The sequence below is a fragment of the Perca flavescens genome, chromosome 5, assembly GCF_004354835.1.
Source record: "Perca flavescens isolate YP-PL-M2 chromosome 5, PFLA_1.0, whole genome shotgun sequence".
NCBI lineage: Eukaryota > Metazoa > Chordata > Actinopteri > Perciformes > Percidae > Perca > Perca flavescens.
Genome location: NC_041335.1, coordinates 14,950,282 through 14,973,927, shown reverse-complemented (window position 1 = coordinate 14,973,927; position 23,646 = coordinate 14,950,282). Strand labels below are relative to the sequence as shown.

General features: G+C 41.4%; 1 protein-coding gene across 4 annotated transcripts in view; it reads right to left on the bottom strand.

The window, feature by feature from the left end:
• rhobtb4 (Rho related BTB domain containing 4) overlaps positions 1–21,613 on the bottom strand; it is a 42,248-nt gene extending 20,635 nt beyond the window's left edge. The window contains exons 1-3 of one of the 4 annotated variants that reach the window (XM_028577545.1): positions 21,512–21,613; positions 20,824–21,143; positions 20,621–20,748 (exon numbers count right to left, since the gene is read on the bottom strand). Coding sequence is in view for 1 of the 4 variants with exons in the window: in XM_028577544.1 (XP_028433345.1) it covers positions 4,056–4,084 (29 nt within the window). In the remaining 3 variants the exon portion in view is untranslated. Of the gene's footprint in view, positions 1–4,055; positions 4,399–20,620; positions 20,749–20,823; positions 21,144–21,511 lie in introns of those variants that run through there. The other 3 variants (XM_028577547.1, XM_028577546.1, XM_028577544.1) reach the window with 3 other exon arrangements.
• Positions 21,614–23,646: the final 2,033 nt, after the last annotated feature.

Sequence of the window (23,646 nt, the reverse complement as noted above, 5' to 3'; positions counted from 1 at the left end):
CAGTTTTTGTGCATGTATCCTGACTCCTATAGTGGCATATTGACAGGTGTACAGTGATAGGAACACTGTGACAGGAACTCAAACGCCCACTCAACATACAAACACCGACCTCCTGGTTTACTCTGGAAAGTGCGTGCGTGTTCGGTGCAGTAGGACCAGACAGACAAAGAAGCTCATGCATAATTTGGATAGTGTGCATCTCAGTATGGCTTTGCTTTAAGGCCAGAGGGGGTTTCATAAGGATATGGCTTACAGCTCTACCTCACTGCACAGTTCCTGGCATCTTTACCTCGTTTTTTTTATACACTTCCTTTCTTAATCCTTCATTTATTATTCTGTCTGTCTAGGTCTGTCTGGTTTGTTCCCAGCTGTGCCCACTCAACCACACATTCTGACCCGCTCACAAACTCCCTCTCTCCTTCCTATTCTGTATTCATTATCAAATTGTAATTTGCCAGCTCATAGTTATTCCATCCTTCACTTCCCTCATTGTCTTTTAGTAACCTGTCTCCTCTCATCCAACAGCATGCCCCCTCCGCCACTTTTATTAGACGTCAACCACAGGGCTGCCACCTCTTAGTCGATTATTCGACTAATCGGTCGTTTTGGTCTTAGTTGACTAAGATTTCTTTAGTTGGTAAGTCATATTTTATGCTTAATCATACTTAATTACTCATTTCCAAGAAACTTATGAGCACATTTATGGTAAACACAAGATTTAAAGTGATGCTTTTGCAGGATTAATTGTGGAGAAACTCAGTTTTACAGATGGTTAATTAACTACATTTGTATTGTGCTTTCCTAGTCTTAACCACCTCTCAAAGCGCACAGCTCTGTCAATTAAATCAACCAATCGATTAGTCGACAAAATCGTATAAGTGTTAGTCAACTAAGAATTTCTTTAGTCGAGGACAGCCCTACTCACCCATCTATCTACGACCTCACACTTTTCTGGACAGCAATCAAGGAGAAGCATTAAGCAGACAGCTCTCCCACACCCAGTTTGCTTTCCCCTCTGTCTCCCTCTCTCTGTCATGCAACACCTTTAGCAATCCACTGGCAGCAACCGCTCATCCCAATGCTCTCCGCAGCCCCCATCAACCCCTTTTTTGTCTTCTTCCTTAGGGCTAGAGTTCACCCCAACACCCTGTCTGGGCCGCCTGTCTCTCTGCTCCCTCCACCCAGCACTGCAAAACAAAATGACCCCAATAACAACCCACTTTATCCATGGGCCAACACCCAAAGCTTTGGAGTTTACACACTATCACAGGCTTGACTGCATAGTCAAAGTGTGTCCATGTGTAATTGTTGGAAGAAATGATGGCTACATGTGTAGTCATGTATGAAACCTCATTCTTTTATAACGTTTTTTTGTCAAACGTCTGCTCCTATAAAAGAAAAAGTCTACCCATTAATACTGGTGTATGCTTTTCAGGTGTGTGTGTGTGTGTGTGTGTGTGTGTGTGTGTGTGTGTGTGTGTGTGTGTGTGTGTGTGTGTGTGTGTGTGTGTGTGTGTGTGTGTGTGTGTGTGTGTGAGACAGTGACTGCTATAGGCACAGCTGGCACAGACTGGTTACGTAACCTGGTCTGTTGCCTCTGCTTGGCTCCCTGGATGTCTGACAGTAGACCTCAGACTCACACATACTAGCACAGACATGCATACACACATGCATCCCGGCACGTACTTGCCTCACCCACTGCAGATGCCAGTACTGGTGTTATTGTGCGGCGGCCCGTGGCAGACGATATGTAAGCAATCAATCCTAATGAATGAGAGGGTCTTTGGGAGCAGCATGTCAGCCTGCTTAAGAAAGCCTTACTCCTCTCTTCTCTCTGCTGCAATTATGCTTTGTAAACACAGGAAGGCTCCTCTTGATGCCCTAATTTCCTTTATCCCTCCCCATCATCTCCCTCCTCTTCCTCCTCCCCTGTCCATATTTTCCACCTACTCTATCTCTCTAGCTGTCTCAACTTGTTTCTCGTTTCTATTTCACGCCCTTATTTTTTCCAGTATCCACACACAGTATGTAACATTTTTCTGGTCAGTATCTCCCAGGATGCCTTTTCTTCTATCACCTCTCCATTTTCTCACCCATTTTTACGATTTTCTTTTCTGGAATTTTTTGGTATTGAGAGGTCAATTCCTTTGCCATTGAACATTACAGTACTTTCTTTGTGACTTTTTTGACTATGTTTAGGAAGTGAAATACTTTAACATTGAGCTAAAGGACTCAGTCAGTGACCCAAATATGATTGTAACTTTATCGAAGGGGAGGTGGATTAGGTCTGTCTGGAAGATGATATTCCAGGCCGCATATTTCCTTCGGGAATGTAACAGGGGATTTAAACATAATGTAAAATACATTTTAAAAATGGGATAGAATATAAGGCCCTGGTCCTTTCAACTCAAATCAGCCTGGACCCTAATTATCAAGCTATTATACAGTATATTTGCAAACTACCAAAAATAGAGCTGAACATTGTTAAAAGTGCAACACTATTTTTTCCACCAAAGCTCTACGGTCAATGTTATAACATACTGGGTTCAAACCTAAGAGAACACACACATATAGCATAAAACATATACACGATTGCAAGGTCTATTATCCCTCACTACCTTCCACTGCAACCTGATAGACGGGTCAGAACATGCAAGGTGTCATAAAATGCGAGCTGACTGTTCCATGTGGGTCTGTCAGTGCTGCACTATGTTATCTCAAAGCTGTTGACACAGACAAAATGGTTGGGCATCATCACCAACCATAAGAAGCTCTGTGACAGCCCTGATCATTGATTTATTAACAGAAGTAGTAATAGAAGGTCTAAAACCAAGACAAAAAACATATTTGTACAAGGATGTGGAAAGAATATTTAGTAATGCTAGAATAAATAATAAAAAGGTATAACGGTTGGTGTTTCCACAAAAGGATGAGCCCTAGTCACAGGGTAGCCATTATGGTAATAGACATCTTTTCAAGAGAAAAATATATTGGCCAAAAGACAAAGATTGCACAAGATGGAAGATAAGTGTGCCAAATTGTTTATGTAACCAAATCCTGCATATACGATTAATTGCCGATGACTGGAAATTAATTTTAAAAAAAACTCCTCTTGTACAATATTCTTTCTTTATTCATTTCCAGGTATAGTGAGAGGCTTCTTCAGCAGTCAAGCAAGCTGCCACCTGCTGTAACACAAGCCCTAAGATGACGTCATAGCCACAGGATCAGCATTACATTTCTTTACTGTGTGTGTGTGTGTGTGTGTGTGTGTGTGTGTGTGTGTGTGTGTGTGTGTGTGTGTGTGTGCACGCGCGTCTATTCATGCGCGTGCGTGCACGAGTGCGTGTGGACTCTCACAAACTGAGATTCTGCACGGTGTCTATTGCCACAGCTTTGATCCGCAGTGCATGCTGTTCCACTAAATACTGTGCTGTAGCATCACTACACACTCATCAATGAAAAGCACCTCGTGCGCTCCCTCTGCCCGCAGCCATTCATAACTACCTGGCTCATTCATATTTTTGGGAATTCGATTCAACGAATCGGGCAATCTAGCCTATTGCATCAGTATCCCTGTGTGGGGAAATAAAACGCAGGTCAGACATCACGTTTGGCACGGCGGTAAGATGTATTTTACATATCGACGTTGTAAAAAAGGCAGGTAGAAATCAGCCTACATCCCAAATGATGCGCTGATAAGTCTTGCGTAATGTGCCAAGCCCATCCGCTGCACTACAACACTGAATCGAAATGCTCTAACGCAGTCTGTGCAGCACGCGTGGGATTAAAGAAAACATCTTCCATTGTAACAGGTCTTGCTGAAATAATGCAAAACGTGTCCAATATAGGAGCCTTTAAGACTATTACAGGGACATTATAGAGATTTAAGAGGAGATTAAAAACCCACCAAGGAATTAAATGCATCTGATAACGGCTTTCTGAATCTTTAGAGTAACGGTTATTACAATTAAGCGCTGGCTGGATTGCTTAGTGCACAACAAGAAGGGCATTGGGAGCATGTGACCTGATACTGCTGCAGGAGGGGTCCCTACCTTCCGACGGTTCCGGAATTGACCCACATGCCACTCTGCTGGTGGTTCAGCCGGTCGCTCAAACCGGACAAAAACGCGCGGAGAACGAAGATGTGGTGGAGGTGGTGCCGTTGTTTGCCAAAGAGCACATATAACTACAGGACATCTGCCCTTTCACATCCTCTCTCCTCTTACTTCCCCTCGCTGCCTTCTTAACCCAGCGTCCCACAGTCCTCAACAAGTAAGCTACCGACTCGCTGCTGCAGACCCGGTATGCTGTTGTGTTTTTAAGCAAACACCTTTAGGATCAAATGTAAACATAACCGGCCTAAAGATATTTCTGTCTGAGCCACCTCCTTTTCTGTTGGTGTTTCCCCAGCTGATTTCCTCTGAGGCACGCCTCCACGACTGCGCGTCACGACACAAGTCGACCAACTCATAGTGTGCTGCGTTCAGGTGCTCTCAGAAAGAAATATTATTTGGAGTGGAACAGCACACCGTAAGCCTCCACTGTAACATAGCTGCACGGCCGTGCCATGATTGGGGGTAGAATAGAAAGCATAGAAGACATCAATGATAAGAACATTTGACAGGCATATTATAAAACGGATGGGTTGTGCATTCATTCCAAGATGTAATTTGAACCCTTGATGTTTGCATTTTCGCTTTCATTGTCAGTGTTGCTGTGCTAGTAGACTTAGAGCTAGGGAAATGCAATCAAATAGAATCCCTTAACATAAATATCACCCAACAAAAGCGGATGAACACTCAAATTAATTTAATACAAGACTTTAGGTGTCGAATGACGGAACTGAAAATTACCACTTGAATGTCACCTAAGAGATTAGGACACAGGAGCCAATCATATCCTGCGAAACTGTGCCTTTCCATCCGGTTAACTCAATACATCCCACAAAGCATGCTGTCTTTTGTTGGTGAAACATTCGAGCACAGCTGTGTAGACTCTCTGTAACTATGACTCTCATTACTACGAGGGATTGAGCATTTAAAAAAAAAAAAAAACATAAAGCATATTTACAAAGACTAATATAAATAAAAATGTGCCAAAAAATATAAATTATATTATCAATATCCATCTGATTTTAGCTTGAACTCTCCTTTAATCCTTGCTCATTCCTATAACTCATTCCCTATGCAAAAAAAATCCAGATAAATGATCCAATAGTTTAGTTATTACTCATAGGCAATGAAGAGATTTTCTTTTTTTTCCCTCCTATGGTTATTCTGGGTATTCAGGCATAGCAACTAGCTACCACATAGCAACACTTGTGTATTTCTACAAAAGCCAATACAGGAGCCAAGAAAAAAAGTTTTTTTTGCCCTTCACATTTTTCCAAGATCTCAATGTCTGGGAATGCATTTCTGGAATGTTAGGCTGTACCAGAGAAGAACAATGCTGCCATGTAGGAGGTAAAATATGTCACTATTCTGCCAGCAAAAACTATTTTTACTTTAAACTTAAATTGTTTTGTTAATGTGATGTAATCCAGCTAAAGACTTTGCCCAGGCATGTTTTTAAGACAGGGACCTTCTTCTGAGTCATTTATCTGTTATAGCCATGCATGCAATCTGAGATAAGAGGTGCAAAGTGGAATTTGTATTAGATTACATTTTATCTTACATTTCATTTTGGACATTTTGCCATGTTTGGCCTTACAGGGACAGTTGACAGTCTAATCTACCAACTTCATTTCATGACTGTGGGAGACTGAAGACAGACATCTACTGGTGAGATTTGGTACTGACCTCTCGGAAAACAAAGGAGGTATAAGCGCTCTCTGCTCGGTGTTGTCACTGAAGGCCACTGCACAGAGAGCTTACATCTTTGTGACGGTGTTGATCAGCAGCGGCTGCCAGTCTGTATGTCTAAAGCGAAAGAGATAATGCTATAGCAAAAAACAAATCTATTACCTGGCCCTTCTGCTCCTCAGGCTATCCCAACAAACTCATAACGATGTGTGGTTTTATGCATGTTCTTGCACAAAATATGCAAACGCCATAGCACAGCACCACAGTTAAGAGAACAAGAGTTTAATGTGCAACAAAGTGGAGATGTCGTTTTCTATATCTATTTGTCCAGTGTTGTCTTGAAGCCCTGAGAAAACTCTGGCCCCTGACCTGGCTGGCATGGTCAGAATGAAACAGCATGAAAGATGGGCTGGAATGCTGCTGGAGAAAGCAGGGGTTCAACAGCACTGGCACTGAGAGGGCTTAGAAATGTGGAGAGGCAGCCCCTTTGTTAGAGAGGTGTACTTGTGAGAGAACTCTCAAGCAGCACAGGCTGAGCCTATGTCTGGCCTTTTCTGCTACAGTAATATGGAAAGGACAGAGTGGCTTTGTTTACATGCTTTATCACTCTTTTATTAACTGTGTGGGAAGTCTACTCCCAATGCTTTTACACTTTGGTGAGATTCAAGTTGGGAGAATGAGCTGAGATCATTCTTTGGCATAACTACCTCAACAAGTAGTGTCCTGCTGCTTGGACAAATACTCAGTTTAGTCTGCAGTATATTCAACGCCATCCAATGCTCCTCGAGTTTTGTTGAAGGGTTGATTTTGTTTATTTAGACAAAAACATTTCATTCAAGCTCATTACATCACAATTTGGTACCCTGAGCATACCCTTTACATTTTTTACAATACTTTAATATTACCTCTGTAAATGCCTACAGCTCACTTTTCACCAAACGTTCAAGAAAGGTTTTATTATATCAACGATTTCACAAAACAGTTGCTGGTCTTTCAGTGAAATTCTCTACCTTTTCATATCATGGTGAAAGTAATCATCTTTGGGCTCAGATTGATTGATTTCAGATAAAATCATAAGTTTATTTAATATTAAGCAATCAACATCGGGTATCACTTTTATGGACACAAAGCATTTTGGTACGAAACTCTCTCTCCCCTCATCTCTTCGTGTCCACTCCTCCACTGACCCTATTCTCACCCTTACAGCTCGCCCAAATATCCAACAGGCCGCACACCCCCTGCCTCAGCGCTGTACTGGAACTGTTCTAAAGCTGTCAAAACACCCAGCTTCTCACACTCCCCACATCCACAGAGAGTTTGCCTCAAACACACACCGTACCCAGCGCTATTAAACACACACATGCAACGCACACTCAATGAAAACAGTCTACATGCAGCCCCATGCACTGACACAAGTAGGTCAGAGCTGCAGTGGGTCTTCCAAACAGTCCTTCAGCACCAAGGAACTGATAACAGTATCAAAGATTAAATTCTACCTTCAGCCCACACACACACATACACACACACATGAACAAACATGACATCACATGTGCGTCTGCAGATCTACAGTATGAGATCATTCGCTTGTTTGTTTGGCAGGATGAAGCATTTTTTGTTTTGCAGAGGAACAAGACAAAAATGCATCAACACAGGAATTTCAATTTGTTACTCTGGGAAGAAAATTCAGAGGTCAAAGGTGAAGGGCGAAAGTGAAATGAGCATTCCTAAATGATCCCGGAAAGAAGAAGAAGAACAGTAAACAACTGGCAAATGCACAGAAACACACAGACATCTATGTCAATCTCTGACTTGGAGTCTTTTCATTTCCACTCTTAATCTCTCTCTCTATTTTCTCTCTTTCTCTCTCTCTCTCTCTCACACACACACACACACACACACACACACACACACACACGACATTGGGAGGTGGCTGAGATGTGTTGCCAGAGCCAGCACCCTGGCAATGAAACAGAGTGTTTTGTAACAGCCGGCCTATTTGGCGATGGGTCATGGGCGTGTTAGCAGAGTATGAGTTTAAGTGAAAAACATTCAACGCTAGAGGCCTGAGAGAAAGTACAGCAAGAGACAGACAGACAGAGTGCAAGAGAGAGAGAGGCCCGGACATTGTTTACTCACTAAGTTATCAGTAGATTGTCTTATCTACAGTCAGTTGGAAAGCTCCATGTATGTGAACAGCTGTTGTTGCCTCATTATTTCCTAATGAAGACATATCACTCCATTGCTCACAACAGAAAGAAAAACACTACAATGGAGTAAAATGCAGGAGCCCATTAGTCAGAAGCTATTAAATGTATTTATTCTTAAATGCTATTTTGTTCTAGGGAGACACACATAAGCATAACATAAGTGTTATGTCTTGTAAAAACAGATCCATTTAGAAAACCTTTTTTATGCAGGTTTAATTTATTTCATGTCAAAAAGGCTGTTGAAGAGCATTTTTAATTAGACCGGTAACTAACTCTCATGTTTCATTGTATCACCTTCATTTCTGCATTCTTTTAGAGGACCAGAGACCTCCAAATTACTGTCCAATTTTGAAATCAACCATCTAGCCAAATATTAATTTCAAAATTCATAAATGTTTTTAATGCTTTTAATCTAATGTCCATTTTGAGTGATTGCAATTTCCACAAACTGGGCAGCATTTAAAAATAATGAATAAATAATAAAAATATGAATTTGACCTTAAGGGTGTGTGTGTGAGGTGTGCATCCTGTAGCGAGATGTAATACCGAGTTAGCTGTTCCCTCAAAACCAATCATGGATACAAAGTAACAGAGGTGTCAAGTAATGATGTACAAATACTTCGTTACCTTACTTAAGTAGAAATTTTGGGTATCTATACTTAATACGTAATTATTTTAGCATATTTTAGCATTATTTTACTTCTACTCCTTACATTTTCATGCAATTATCTGTACTTTCTACTCCTTACATTTAAAAAATAGCCTCGTTACTCCTATTTCAGTTTGGCTTGTTTGAGAGTGGATGAGAAGTATAAACATATACCATTCCGACACCCTATTGTTTTGTACGTGATCCATCCCACCTGCACAGACCCGGTGCTAATACAGCACCGGTGCCTTAACGACCGTTATCTACCGGACCGAATAGCAACTCGGATTTATTAGGTACCACTTAAATGCTTTTTCTATATTAGGCCCCTGTGGGGCGGGCTAAGCTTTTGTCCTTAATGGCATTTTTTCCCCCTTACATTACTTTTACTTTTATACTTTTAAGTAGTTTTGAAACCAGTACTTTTACACTTTTACTTGAGTAAAAAGCTTGAGTTGATACTTCAACTTCTACAGAAGTCTTTTCAAACCCTAGTATCTATACACCTCTTCAAAGTAAAAGTCTGTATTATTTAGATTTATGAGCTATTAAACTCGCAAGGTCGGCAGGATCCAAAACAGAACACAAAAGATAACACTCTTTCTGTTAACAAACTTGTCATCAGTTATTATTCCCCTGTTGCTACAGAATGTGGAATGACAGCCAGTTGGTGAGTCTGACTCCCTGGCTGCAGATAAGTGTTCACTGACTATAATACTGATGTTTGATCAGGTCAAGTCTGTGCTGGTGATGATAGGCCATGATGGTGGAACATGTCTGGAATGTAAAGTGGCTTAAGGTCCTGGGGCAAAGGCTGGATAGAGGTGGGAATAGCTGAATAGAAGGGAAGGATGGAGGGCCGAATGAGTGAGGGTGTATGGTGGGGTAGTTTTGTGGAGGTCTGTGTTTAACGGCCTGCTGTCCACCTGAGAATAAACAGACCTCTGATTATGATATTAATGCCAACTTAAATGTTTCCCAGTGAGGTGTCTGGCTTTCGCAAAGTGATGCCTGGGGTGAACAAGAACACAACGTTGCATATTACTCACTGTCCCTAACTAGCTGCCCTCAGACTGCCCATTTAGAGCCATGTGGCATCTGGCACACGCACACCCAACCAACACAACCAACAGCACATCTGCCACCATCAGCCCATACAGTGCCCATGTCAAGTTACCCCAGCTTTCTTGTGGCTATGGTTTCCTTGGCATGGCCTCAAGCACCAACAGTCGTCAAGACATCTCTGAGTGCTAAGAAGGAAACACTTAAGTGAGAAAATTCAGTGATTACGTGTGCTCTTTGTTTGACAAATTGTTTTCTTGTTTAAAATCCTTGCCTGTTTTAAGCCTGTTTCATCCAAAATCACAGCCTAGTAGCCTAGAGTGCCTGGCGATAGACAAGGTGGAAGGGATGGTTGAGAGGTTGAAGGGATGAGTGCATACTCTAAATTCTTGAGTGGCATAAATCTTCTGTGATATAGACAAACTGTGCATACCACAGGCCTAATATATTGTCTGCATTCTGCCTTGAGGGGATTGATATTGCAAAGGCATATCTTGCTTGTCTTGCTTTGCCCAAGTTCAAGAACAGACACACACACACACAAAAATAGTTGTGACTTGATTGACTCTTGATTTTTGCCTCAAATGAAACAGACAGGCATATATGCAGACACAAATGAACCGGCTCTCCCACTGACAAACATCATTTTATAATATATACACGCACAAACAAATACACATGCACAGTCTCTGCTGGATAGAGGCACACAGGTCAGCAGAGGTGCCTCTTAAGCTGTGGCTGTGAAGTGGCAGGGCTAATCTTATTAAGGCTCTCTTCAGCTGCTGGTCCAAACTCTTAAAGTGATAGTTCACTTCACTGGAAAACTGGCACATTTGAATATTTAAAACCTAAAGTGTTGCCCTTTTGTTGGGGAAAGTCGTGTCCTGTTAAAGCACAATTCATATATATATATATATATATATATATATATATATATATATATATATATATATATATATATATATATATATATATATATATAGATATATATATATATATTATATGTATGGGTTTCACACTAGAATAGGTTTTCCAAAATTGAAAGCCAATGGAGAGTGAAGATATAAAAATATCTGTATAGTGATCTACATGAATTCTGTATAGATCACAGTGGCTGGTTGACTCATAACAGGGCACATATACTAGATGGCTTGTCTAATGCTCCAGCAAAGTGAAAGATCACTTTAATTGCATTGGGAAGTAAGTGCTAAGACAGTCAGGGGCCTTGGTGGATATATTGGCTGTGCAGGTCAGGGCATTATAGGGGATGAGGATCAGCTAGGTGCTTAAGTCAAAGGGCTGGCTGGAAATAACGTCAAGGGGAGGTGTAAGAATCAGGTTGAGGAATGAGACAGAGATAGATGTGGAAATAAGGTCAGGAAGGAAGTGGATATAGGACCAGGACAGACGTTAGGTTAGCAAGGGAACCACAACATAGCCTATAAGGACACGGACTGCAGAAGTGGCTAAAGACTATAAGTCTGAAGTCTGATGTCTGATGCTAAAATCAGCATTTGGTGGTCCAATGTTACCCATGGGGTGTGTTTAAATACCAAAGTTTATCATTTAAATACCATAGCCCCAATGCACTTGTATACAGATATAGTTATCAATTCAGTATACACTTCCCATAGAGATGTTGGACTACACGCCAAATGGCAGAAATACAAAGCACAGCACTGAACACTGAAGATCAGAGAGTAGACGTAGGACTGGTACTTGATGGTGGAATTCTGACTCATCAAATTCATAACAATGTCAAACATCTCTGCTACATCATGCCTTTAACAAGTTTAACAAGTGTAATCCACTGAACATGTTCTCTATGCCACATCCGATTAGATTTATAACACTTACTCTCCAGATACACCGTGGGTTCAATGTCAGTTTGAAATTGATTTAATCCACCAGATATATTCCCCAGTTATGTCTTAATATGCCCTTTAGTAAATCTGAGATCCCATTTAAGACACTGCAAAGTGTCTTAAATGGGATATTTTGTTCCTGGAGCTTGTTACAGTAATACAATATGGTGATAGCCAGGAAAATGTAAATGGGTGGGATATTAAAAAGACATTTCTTAGCTTTTTAATGTAAAAGAGAACACTTCACATGTTAAACTAAACAAAGTGGTGTAGGTGTCACACCTTTTTGCATCCTATTGTGGCATTTGCCTAAAAAGATTATTCTATTCGATGATGATATATATGTTTATCTGAATAACAGTTGTTTGCGAGTATGAAATGTCCAGAATAAAAGCTCATCTCTTTTATTTAAATAACAGAACGTAAAAGTATGGTGTTTACTGATCATCTGTGAAGCAGCTGAAGAACAATTTGCTATTAAACTTCACTGTGGTGGCCGGTTGGCTCGGTTGGTAGAGCGGGCAAACATATGCAGAGGTTAGTTCCTCAACACAGAGGGTCAGGGGTTTGACTCCGACCTGTGATGGTTTTCCTGCATGTCTTCCCCCCTCTCTCTGAAATTCCCCCCACCCCCCCACCCCACCGCCGGCAAAAAAAAAAAAAAAAAAACTTAGGCCATGTAGGAGTAAGATATTGCAAACTGCTGTGTGTTGTGGTAATATTTAATAGTGTTAATGGGGAATGTTTCCTCTATGTAAGCCTCTGCTGACCCAGCAGAGAGCAGATAATGGTTCTGTTCAGTGCAGATAGGTTACCATTATGGCTAACATCATGCTCTAGAGCACATTATACTATAAGCTACATTTAAGAGCATTATTGCACAGCCCATTAATGGCAGATAAATGGGTGGCCAACAACAAAATAATGTAATTTGTCATCTGCTAGGAGGTTTTTCCAAATAAACATTCAATCCATTACTGGGCATTGACACCTCACTACTACCTGTGGTGATGTTGGGAATGTAGGTAACCTCTATGAACCTTAGACGGGTCCGCAGACACTCTCACACTCAGGTGAGGATGTAACAGAGTAAACTTTGGACTGTGGTTTAGATCAGACAACAAACAGGAAAAGGTGAGAGAGGGCAAATGGAGCTCTCTGAAACAGGACAGAAAAATCTTCTTTGCTTGTTTAAGATAAGATAACACTTTATTGTCCGTAGGCACGGAAATTTGTCTTGCAATACCAGCTTCCAAACTTAAAAAAAACAACACAACAACAACACGAAGACAAAAGTTAAAAACATATCAGGCACCATTAAAAACATAATTAATTAATATGATGGGGGGGGGAGGGGCACCAAGTTGCAATCATCTAGTAATGCATTATCTAGCTAGATTTATAATTACTTACAAATGATTCAAATGGAGTGAAACTGTGCAAAGTTGTGGCCAATGTAACAGTTATAAGGGACAGGATAAGGGACAGGAGCAAGGGGAAAATGCTGACGTTGTGAGCAGAGAGATGCATTTGGCCTCGGCACAGGTCAGTCAGTATTCCAGGAACAGCCTGATCAAACAGAGAGTGAAGCCAAGACAAACACCTCCGGACATCAGTCTGGCACAGAGAAGCAAAAATCACACAGTTGGTACATCAACCCAGCAAACTCTGCAAAGTACCGTATAGCAGAGATTCCCAGCCTTTTTGGCTTGTGACCTGTTAAAATGAAGCAAAGTCTACCTGGTACCCTCTCATCACAGGTTGCATTTGTCCACATATGGTGACCAGTTAAACTTAAGAGTGATTTACAGTTTTATTTCAATAACTTTTAAAAATGACCTACAGGTTAAGAAGAACCGCTCTATAGGCCTTGACCACATGCTACACTGTGCTGCTTTAATCAGCTGCTACTGGCTTATTAAAGATACAGTATATTGGTATTGCTGAATATGTTGCAATATATGGAAATGTAGTAAATTAACTGTAATAAGTTAAGTTAAACATATCAATTCTAAAATAACTAACTCAATACATTTGTATCTTATCATAACCACAATAACCAAATGTCAGGGACTTGGGCTAATGTCAGATGTTAATATACCAATATGTTGTCCTTTTTCAACATGACTAATCATACATATCTAAGTTAAAAAAATCCAGCATCAGCCTCCCTCTATTTCAAAACACTGTTGCTCACAAATAGAGAAATAGAGGAGGAGGAAATGGAGGGGAGGAGAAGAACAGGAGTCTAAAAAGCAAACAAATTACAGACAGGCAGATAAACCACATTACAGAGAGCTGAAGCATAACAGGAAGGTCCTTTGTTGTGTTTACTTCAAATAGCCTGCATGTTGTTTATCCATTCTGCTAGAGTTCCTCATATTGTATCGCACTTGCACAAACAAAAAACAACCTGTTGTGAGGTGAAAACCTTGCATCTCACAGACAAAACAGCAAAACAGCAACGCATTTATCTCAATGGCAATGCAGTTTGGATTTTATTCAACAGGGCTTTGAGTGGGTTTTATAACCCCAAGAGGTCAAAGCATTTTCTCTGGTGGTAGAGGAGCCATGTAATCCTTCAGCTGGCCACAAAAAATCCTCAGATACAAAGATATGATTTTCACCTGACAGCAGTGGAACGCAATACCACAAACATAATGCACAAATGGAGGTCAACATGCATCTCCAATCGCGGGAATATATGGTGAAACAAGACGACACATGCATGCAAACACATGCTCACACACAACGGATACACTATGCACAGCGGGCATCCTAAAATAGTGTGATGGAAAAATCTATACTGGTGTCCAGTTATTTCTGCACTGCTGCGCCGTGGCCTGGTGATACAACTGGCATACAATAGTCACCTCACACTGTGACCACATGTCATACATTTGCCAAGCTGCAGCGCCGCCACACAGGCTTTAATCATTGGAATAAGGGCAAGGGGCAACAGAGTGGAAGCTCTTTTGGATGGTGCACTACTGTTGATCCCAGCTAATCCAAACCACTTGTGAACAGAGGTCAGTGAGACCAGAGAACTGTTCAGATGAAATGCACTGAGATACACTGGGAATTAGTGCACAAAATGTAACCTTTACAAATCTACAATTCTTTATGGCTTTTAACCACTTAGTTTAAATAAACAGTATGCCCCTACTGTATTATTGATCATCGTGGTGAGGGGGAAGTATAAAGCAATTAAACAGAAAACTATAACAGCCATAATGGAGCATAGCAACACTCAGGAAGTCAATATGTCTGCATAACATGACCTCTGTTGAGAAATGCATCGGTATTAAGTAGCACATGATATTAAATAGGAATGATTTTGATTAAATATTTATGTTGAAATGAGATTTATTCTAGTGAGAGACAAAGAGAGAGAGAGAGAGAGAGAGAGAGAGAAACAAAGAGGGAGATTATTTTATTGCCAGACTGTATGACAATTTGAAAATGGTCTGTCCTTAGATGACTGTGACTGATTTACAAAGTGATATATTATATAGATTGATCTATATACTGTACCAGCTATAACTCACACAGTATAACCAGTTTTCAGTGTGTTGCCATTGAATTATATTGATTTACAGTTACAAATATGGTTGATTGACATATAATCAGCTTACTCTAATTTCCATTGTAATCTCATTTATTGAAAAACAAAAAATTGTATGAACGTCTTCCTTAAATTTGTTTTGATTACTGTGAGGGAATGGCTCCTGGAGTATGCAATGACTAAAAAAAGATCCGAGCTGAAACTGGCTAACCAAACCACATATATACGGTGTAGTCAATTTCAGATTTCCATGGGGTGCAAACCGCAGAGACTGGAGTCAGACAAACACTGACTGGGATGACGACAGAGCTCTCAACTGCAACTTCAAATCTAGTAAATTTAGTGCGTGTGCATGCATGCGAATGTGTGTGTGTGTGTGTGTGTGTGTGTGTGTGTGTGTGTGTGTGTGTGTGTGTGTGTGCGACAGAGACAGGGGCGTGTCAGTCAGGTTGCATCAGCCTCTCGATCAAATGCATGTGGGTGTTATGAGCGCAAAGACAACAATGCAAATGTATAAAAATAGACAGAGAAACACCTTAACCTTAACACAACTATGGATTACAATCCTGTGGTTTCATGAGTCCCCTTGCCAACACTGAAAATGGCCTGACCCTAATTAGCAGGAATGGCACCCTTGGGTTTCTCACACTACAGATTAGTTTAAAAAATAGTAGCCTCCAGCTATTACTAGAGAAGAGACAGAGGCAGTAGACAGGCAGAGAGCATACGCATGTGTCAATGTGTTTATGTCTTTATGAAGGTGTTTACAAATGTGGGTTCAGGTGTTCATGTTCTTCTCTGAGTCATCGTGTCTGTATATGTATCTCTGTGTGTATGAGTTTGGGTGTGTTGGAAGATTTTTGAATGCATTCCTGTGATGTTGTTAGGTTAGGGTGTGAAGAAGGCAGAGTAGGGAGCGGTGCAAGAGGGAAATGTATCATGAGAGCACTGAGAGAAATAAAATGCTTTCCCGGTACAATCAAAGCAACTAACTGCCAAAACACAACAACACCCAATGTCATGGAAAACCTAAAGAAATCACCTAACCACTGTTCTCCATCACATCATGGATTATAAGTGTCCCAATACCAACAAGCAGTGCTAAGCTGACATGTGGGCAAATGTCTATGTGACTTTAAGCATGCTGTGGCATCTCCCAGAACTGTCTCTCATGGACAAACAAGACAATTGAACTGTGAACAAACTCCTGCTCCCTCACCCAAACACAGCCAATCCCTGTGATTTTGCTAAGGGTGCTAACTTGGGTTTGTTAACTCTCAATTAATGAAAGCTACAGCCACAGAATAGTGCGTGTGATGGGATGTGAGTTATGAAAGGAAGGCAGGTGGATAGACAGGCAGACAACTGTGAAAACAAACAGGAAGATAGAGAGACGGACAGCCGAGGCTTGCAGGCATTGAAAAAGAGAGATAGAGATTACCACTGTGTGTGAACGACTCAGAAGCCAGACACATGGGGCTGTTTGTCCCATACAAGCATGGGAAGTGGTTAGTGTGTGGTTCAGCCTCCTGTAGGGGATGAAAGGACAACATTGCAGCACACACACACACACACACCTAAATACCTAGTTGGCATATCCTCAGTCATATGACTTTGGAGCCAATTCACCCAAGTGGATCGGCTTTCCGACACAAACGAGAGGAGCAGATGCTAAAGAAAGAGACACCCAGGGATCAAATTGCATACAGAGATGCACAGATACAAAAATATTCATGCATAATGACGCAGATGCACAGGAAGATATCTATGTTGCAGTGATCCACACCATTATGATACACGGAAGCACACACACACACAAACATGGACATAAATAGAAAGGAGCTACAGCCAAGCAACCAATCTGTGCCTCTTGGTGTCTGTGGCATAACATGCTGTCTCTTTCTGAACACACGTGCAAGCACTCACAAACACGTATTCGGTAAGGTGCATAGATTTGGTAAAGGAAGGAATTGCCCAGTCAATCCACCAACCATTTTAAAGCAGCCTCGTTCCTCTTCAGCTAGAATGCTGTACCTGACCATGACCCTGACCCTGTCTTATCTTGTCATTTTGAAGCCACACAACGTCAAACATGTGAGCAGGCAAAGTTTCCTACAGGTGACGGTGGACAGAAAATGACACAGAACCTGATGGACAGAAAGTGACACTAAGAAATAACCACTGAAGTTGACTTTTTGAGGTTGCTTTAAGGAACTACTATGGCATACAAAAATGAAATTGTGTGATTCTGTTCATTAATTACATTCTGAAAGCATTGACCAAAAACAAAGCTTTGTAAAAACCTTCGGCCCAGAACTCTTTCCCTATATTCTGTCAACAGTGAGAGTGTAATACCCCCCCTTATCAGTGCAGCCGTTCTGGATCTCTAGCCACAACCCCCTGTCAGACCCCGGCCCCAGCCCAGCCCGGAGCTGTCTGAGCGGCCACGAATGGTGGAAGACTCCCTCCCTGAAATGAACTGGCTCTCTTTTCTCCTCTTGCCCTCTTGGTCCGACCCTGCCCCGTCCTGTCCTCGCTGGCAACACGACACCTTCTTATCCAAGTCTCTCCCCACACACAAACTCTCACACTCACTCCCTCACACACACAAGCTGTCTGGACTTTTAAAGATGTGTTTTATACGCGTGTTATTTGAATTTATGTTACTGTAATATTGCTGTAATTGTTAAATGGACCAAAGAAATTATGACATTTGTTTGTTCACTGTAATTCAAACCAGCTGCAGAGGACTATTAAACTAATCACACTCACTCTCGCAACCATACAGTAAAAGTAGATTGTGTTAGTGAAACAGGGCAGCGGATGATCACATAAGAGGAAGTTAAGACAGATGTTCAAAGGAGTTTTACATGTGGAATTGGTTGTGAAAGAGCTGAGTGTTTTTTTTGTTGCTCTGAGAAGCTAACAAAGCGCTTTCTTTAAGAAGGAGGAAGGGTAACTGTTTCTATTTATTTTCTTCTTCTTCTATTTAAATCTTTTCTTCACAATTTTCTTTTCTATTTAAACTTGCGGGTGGGAAGATGTGAGGTTTTAGCGTGTTTACAGTCAGTTTAGCGCCTGACATACTCTCTCTCTCACTTGCTCTCTTTCTCACTCCCTCAGCCTGCTCTGCTCTAGTTTCCCCTCAGCCAAAACCCCTTCGTGTCCCTCTTCCTCAGGATCTGCACTCCTTTTTCCTCCGTTCTACTCTCCACAGCTAATTTTCTCTCTTAGTCATTTTCAAACAATCTCCTTCTCTTCTCTTGAGCTTCTCTTCTCCCAGCATACAAGGCCTATGCTCCTTAACTTTTTCATTGCTATCTTGCTCTGCTTTCTGCTCTTGCATACACATTCTTTGCTCACTGACACCCTGTTTAAAAAAACAACCAAAGAGGCAGCCAACAAGAGAGAAACAAACTGCACAGTTGCCATCACCAACACAATCACTTGCTTCTCTCTCTCTCTCTCTCTCTCTCTCTCTCTCTCTCTCTCTCTCTCTCTCTCTCTCTCTCTCTCTCTCTCTCTCTCTCTCTCTTGCTCCCCCCACCATGCTTTATCTCTCTCCAAAACGTGCTTAAGAGGACAAACAACATGTGGTGCTGGTAAGAGAAGAAGACACTGTTGTATGGTGACTGTGAGCCTCTGTTAGTTTTTTTGTTATTTTTCTTTAGTAAGTGTGAATGCCTGTGTTGGCGTCCAAAAATGTGCATTTGAGTAATCTAATAAGGATCGCTGTAGCATTTTAATAATCACAACTCCACATCCTTGCGTACACGTATGCAGCCATACATGCACGCACATACAAACAATACAAACCTTCCCGAGCACACATCTCACAGCCTCCAGTCATTCCGGATCCAGTTGAGGGGAGGTGTGGGCTCGAAGCAGACTCTGAATGTGTATGTTTCTGTGTGTCAGCAGGTGTGTGCATGTGACCGAATGTGTGTGCGCGATATTGCTAAACTCACACAAAGACACAGCTTCTTCTATGACTCCCAGCTGTGTGGACTTGGCCCGCTGGATGGCCATCCAGCAGCCAGGAATGTTTGGTGTGCAACTCTCCTGGAAAGCCCCAGTTACCCACACACACATACACACACATACACACACACACACACACACACACACACACACACACACACACACACACACACACACACACACACACACACACACACTCACTCACTCACTCACAGCCCCCTCTGGAGACAACCCTATTCCTTTGAGTAGGGGCAGACAGAGGAACAGGCCTCACCCCAAAGGAAGAATGGTTCAAATTCCACAGCTATAGAAAAACACAGAAGAGTGGGACAGAGCGGAGGAACCGATGTCAACTCTATCAGACCATTCCCTCACACCCACCATCTGTTCTGTGCTTACAGTGTCAGAAAAATGAAGAGGAAGGAAGGAACAAAAAAAACTCTTGTGGGCATTGCTGGTGGAGTTGATAAATGGATGCTGTTTGAGCCATAGTCAGAGATACCAAGTGTCCTCCCATGCTTTGGCCTTTGTGTTCTTTGGCTTACAGTAGCCACTGTTTGGCTCTGTAGGACCCAGAGGGACTCCACTCCTCAGCTATGCCTTCAATCTGGACTCACTCATCCAGGCTGCTGGTGGTGGCGATATCTGATTCTGGAACCAAGCCAAGTAAACTAAACTTTTGCAAAGCACAGACTAACTCACTGATTGATTACTGTATCGCAAAGGAGACCCTGATTATAGTAGTATAAAGCAGACCTGGGCTTAGCCAACCTTTTATTAAATATCTCCACAGGGAAATACACTGAGTGTGAGGTACTTACAGTGAGATGGTATTAAAATTGTGGCAATTTAAGTATTTTGGCATCAATGTTCTAAAAGAACCATTATAATATTGACTGCATACTGTATAGTATCACATCCTCATTGATTTTTATAAAAAAAAGTCATGTGTATTGGCTTTTTCTAAAACATATTTATCCCTAGGCCACTATCATTCCTCACAGTACCATTGTGTGATATCTTTGGAATATCATTTTGTGATTATGCCATTTTTAACTCAAAATCTCTATACTTTAAAAAGAATTAAGAACAAAAGCATATAAGGCAATTAACGTTGACTTGCCATGAAATTAAACTGCCTCTTTAGGTCAGAAGCCACATGTGCAGATTTTTGCCTTGGGTTGACTTAAAGTGACACACCCTAATTGAGTTCATACACTTTAGTTTATATCATGGTCTAAGCATGCGTTTTTTTTTAGGGTCTTATCTCCCAAACATGTTAACAAATTGTGTCCAAAGTTTAAAAATCAGGCAAGTTCAACCTGAGGTTGGTCCATAAGTGCAAAAACTGTGAACAACCCAAACTATCTGTAGCCTACCGTTATGCAATCCTTAGCTTATCTATCCACATGTGGTCTTTACAGTAGACCATTTTGTTGCGAGCATAACAAGTTAAAACACGGGGCAATGATCCCCGTGCCTCCTACCTTCAAAAGACATTCACCTCTGGAATCAGTTCAGGTGTCTTTCCCCTCGACGTCCACTTTCAGTTCACACCTTTCCGCTGCTCTTTTCCTTTCAGTTTATTCTGGGCAGCGCTCGTCTCTTGCTTCTCCTGCAAGGCACAAACACACTCGGCATCACTTCAAGAGCATTGATCTCTGGATGATAGCATCTAATCATAACTCACATGTTTTAACACTTGCTCCGTCCCAGCCTGGACTTGACCGTCGTCAAATTATCGGCTTCGCTTCTAAATGCGTGTGTTTGTTGACGATCTGACAGAACTAACAGAAGAAAAAGACTCCCGACTGTTGCAACCGAGAGACGCCAGGAGGAATGTAATTAGGCTACATGGAGACTGCTGCATATTGCAACAACAAAAAAAGCAGCGGACACGCTCTTGTATGCGGGCCCCCCGCTATTGTGATCTGCGATCTGTCTGGGCTGTTGTCCGCCTGTGGTCCTGATGCGAGCTTTTTCCACGTCCCTTTGTTGTTTCTGTCACACCTACAAGGAGGGAGCACATGGAGGAGGGAGCCCTTACCACGACTTTCTTTTGTCTGTCTGTTTGTTTTTACACAGCAGGGCTTGCTCGTTATGGCTGGACGAGTCTATTTTTCTTAAATAATGATTCGACTCTGACCTTACATCACAGATGCACGAGGGATTTTCCCACGATTTGCTATCAGCTCGCATGCATTGCATCCTTATCGCATCTGTCTGATCTCATCTCATCTCTAATGATTTCTATTTATTAGGCTACTATTATTGTTACTTATAATGTTAAAAAAATAAATAACACATCCTAAAATGAAAGTCAGTTTGCTGTTTATTCTACCGCACCCATGTTTTTTTATCCTAGTCCCCTATCTCACCAAATTTCTCGCCAGAAGTTTAGTCCTCGCTGGGGAGTGGGCTGACGCTGCTGTCTCTCTCTCTCCCTCTCTCTCTCTCTCTCTCTCTCTCTTTCTCTCTTTCTCTCTTTCTCTCTCACTCTCTCCTCTCCTCCCCTTTCCTTCTCTCGTTGTCTGTCCCAAGCCGTGGCAGAGCCCAGTTATGTTTCACTTTAGACCAGCCTTCAGCTGCTGCACGCCAGCGCCAATCAACGAGCGCAGTGACGACATCCTCATTGCTAGTCACCAGTGTCACACCCATCCATTCATAAAGTAGACAGAGTGCCAGCCTCCAGGCCGGGCAGTGCGCACAGCAAGGAGTTAGTAGAAGATCCATATAAAATGGTTATGATATTATTTTGGGACTCATGTGTCACATATGCCTCATATTATGTCTCATATTCTAATTAGGAATTGTATAGTACATTTGCAGCACTTTATGACTCATACCATCTTAAGAAATTCAAAAGTAATGTTTCAGAAGAATGAAAACCTTGATTTTTCAGATACTACAAGCATGTGTTTTTGATCAGAAATGCGGCAGCTGTTGGCTACAGTATCGGGCTATCTACATGTAGACCTACATTATAGCTTAGGCTTTATGCAATAATTTAACATAATAAGTAGACTAAATGTCATTATATTAGTCGACCTGTGTATGTTTTAAACTTTTTAATTAAAGCTTAAAAACAATTAATTGATGAGTGATGGAACATTTTGATAATCAGTCAATCAAAAATGCCAAATATTCATTGTTTCCACTATCTTAAATGTGAATATTCACTTGTTTTCATAGTCTTTTATGATGGTAAATGAAATATTTTAAGTTTTGGACTTTTGGTTGGACAAAGCAAGACATGTGAAGACATCCCCTTAGGCTCTAGGCTTTGGGAAACTGTGATAGCCGTCTGACATTTTATTGACCAAATAATGAATCAATTAATCAAGAAAATAGTCATAGGATTACTCAACAATATTTTTTAGTAGCTGCCTTGTCCATAATACAATGTGACATTTAATATACTGTAATATCATTACACATATGTACATAATATAGCGTGAAAATGTACAGGAAGATGTTGTGATGTTGCTCAAGAGCACTTCAGATGGGTTGGTGCTCAGCGCCTCTATAGCTTGAAAACAGGTCCTCTTTGCTCGGTCGGACACACTGCTGACTTCATCATGTCCACTTGCCAAACCTGCCTGTTTAGTCAAGGTTGCGTAACAGCATTTCTATACCTTTTTATTTTTTTTTATCCTTACAACTACCCACTCATTTCATTTTGAATCTATTTGGGCAGATGTTCAAGTCTAGAAAAATGCTATTGTATAGTACAGTAGGTCACCACCCTTCACAGGGAGGATGCTGCCCACAGCCATTGTTCAGTACAGATACTGTGGTGTACCAGTATAACTAGAAATTATTATGTGTCCTGACTGTTATTCAGACAGTTCAGTTTTCCAGATTGTGCTCAGTCTAATCAACATATAGACTTCAAGAATTCAAGGAAGATTTATTGTTTTGAACATATTCCTAATTGGCTCTTCTGACACCGATACCCAGGAGATGCCCAGTAAAACCACAGCATCTCCTCTGGAGCGGTGTACTCACTGGTCTCATGACAGCAGTACACAACATCCTTCTGTATGGGCTCCTTTGGGTCCCTTTGAATGGAACGACTTCTGCAGTCATCACCTTCTTCTAACAACAGCCAGACAGCTTGTGTGAAGCTTATAGACTCTTTTGGTGTTTTCAAGGTTTTGCTGAGCTCAGTTATAGGAGATCTAATCAAATTACAGAGTATTCATTTTTCACTTAGAAACAAGCAGGGACAGGACGTAGTGTACAAAATGACACAACAAGAATAAATCAGCACTCTAATTCAGGCCTCAGTGTCGACCTTTTTATTTGAGCTGTCAGAAAAGCATTTTAGCATTAGCCTCCATCAGCCTTTCTAAAAAAAAAAAAAAAAAAATAATAATAATAAAGAATGCTGTTCTCGGTGTATGCATGTACTCTGTCTTGAACTTGGCAAAAACATAAATGTCAGGCTGGGGCTGTGAGAGGCCCCCTGTGTCTCAAAGATTCTCTAAGACTCCTGCTCAGCCAAGCATCT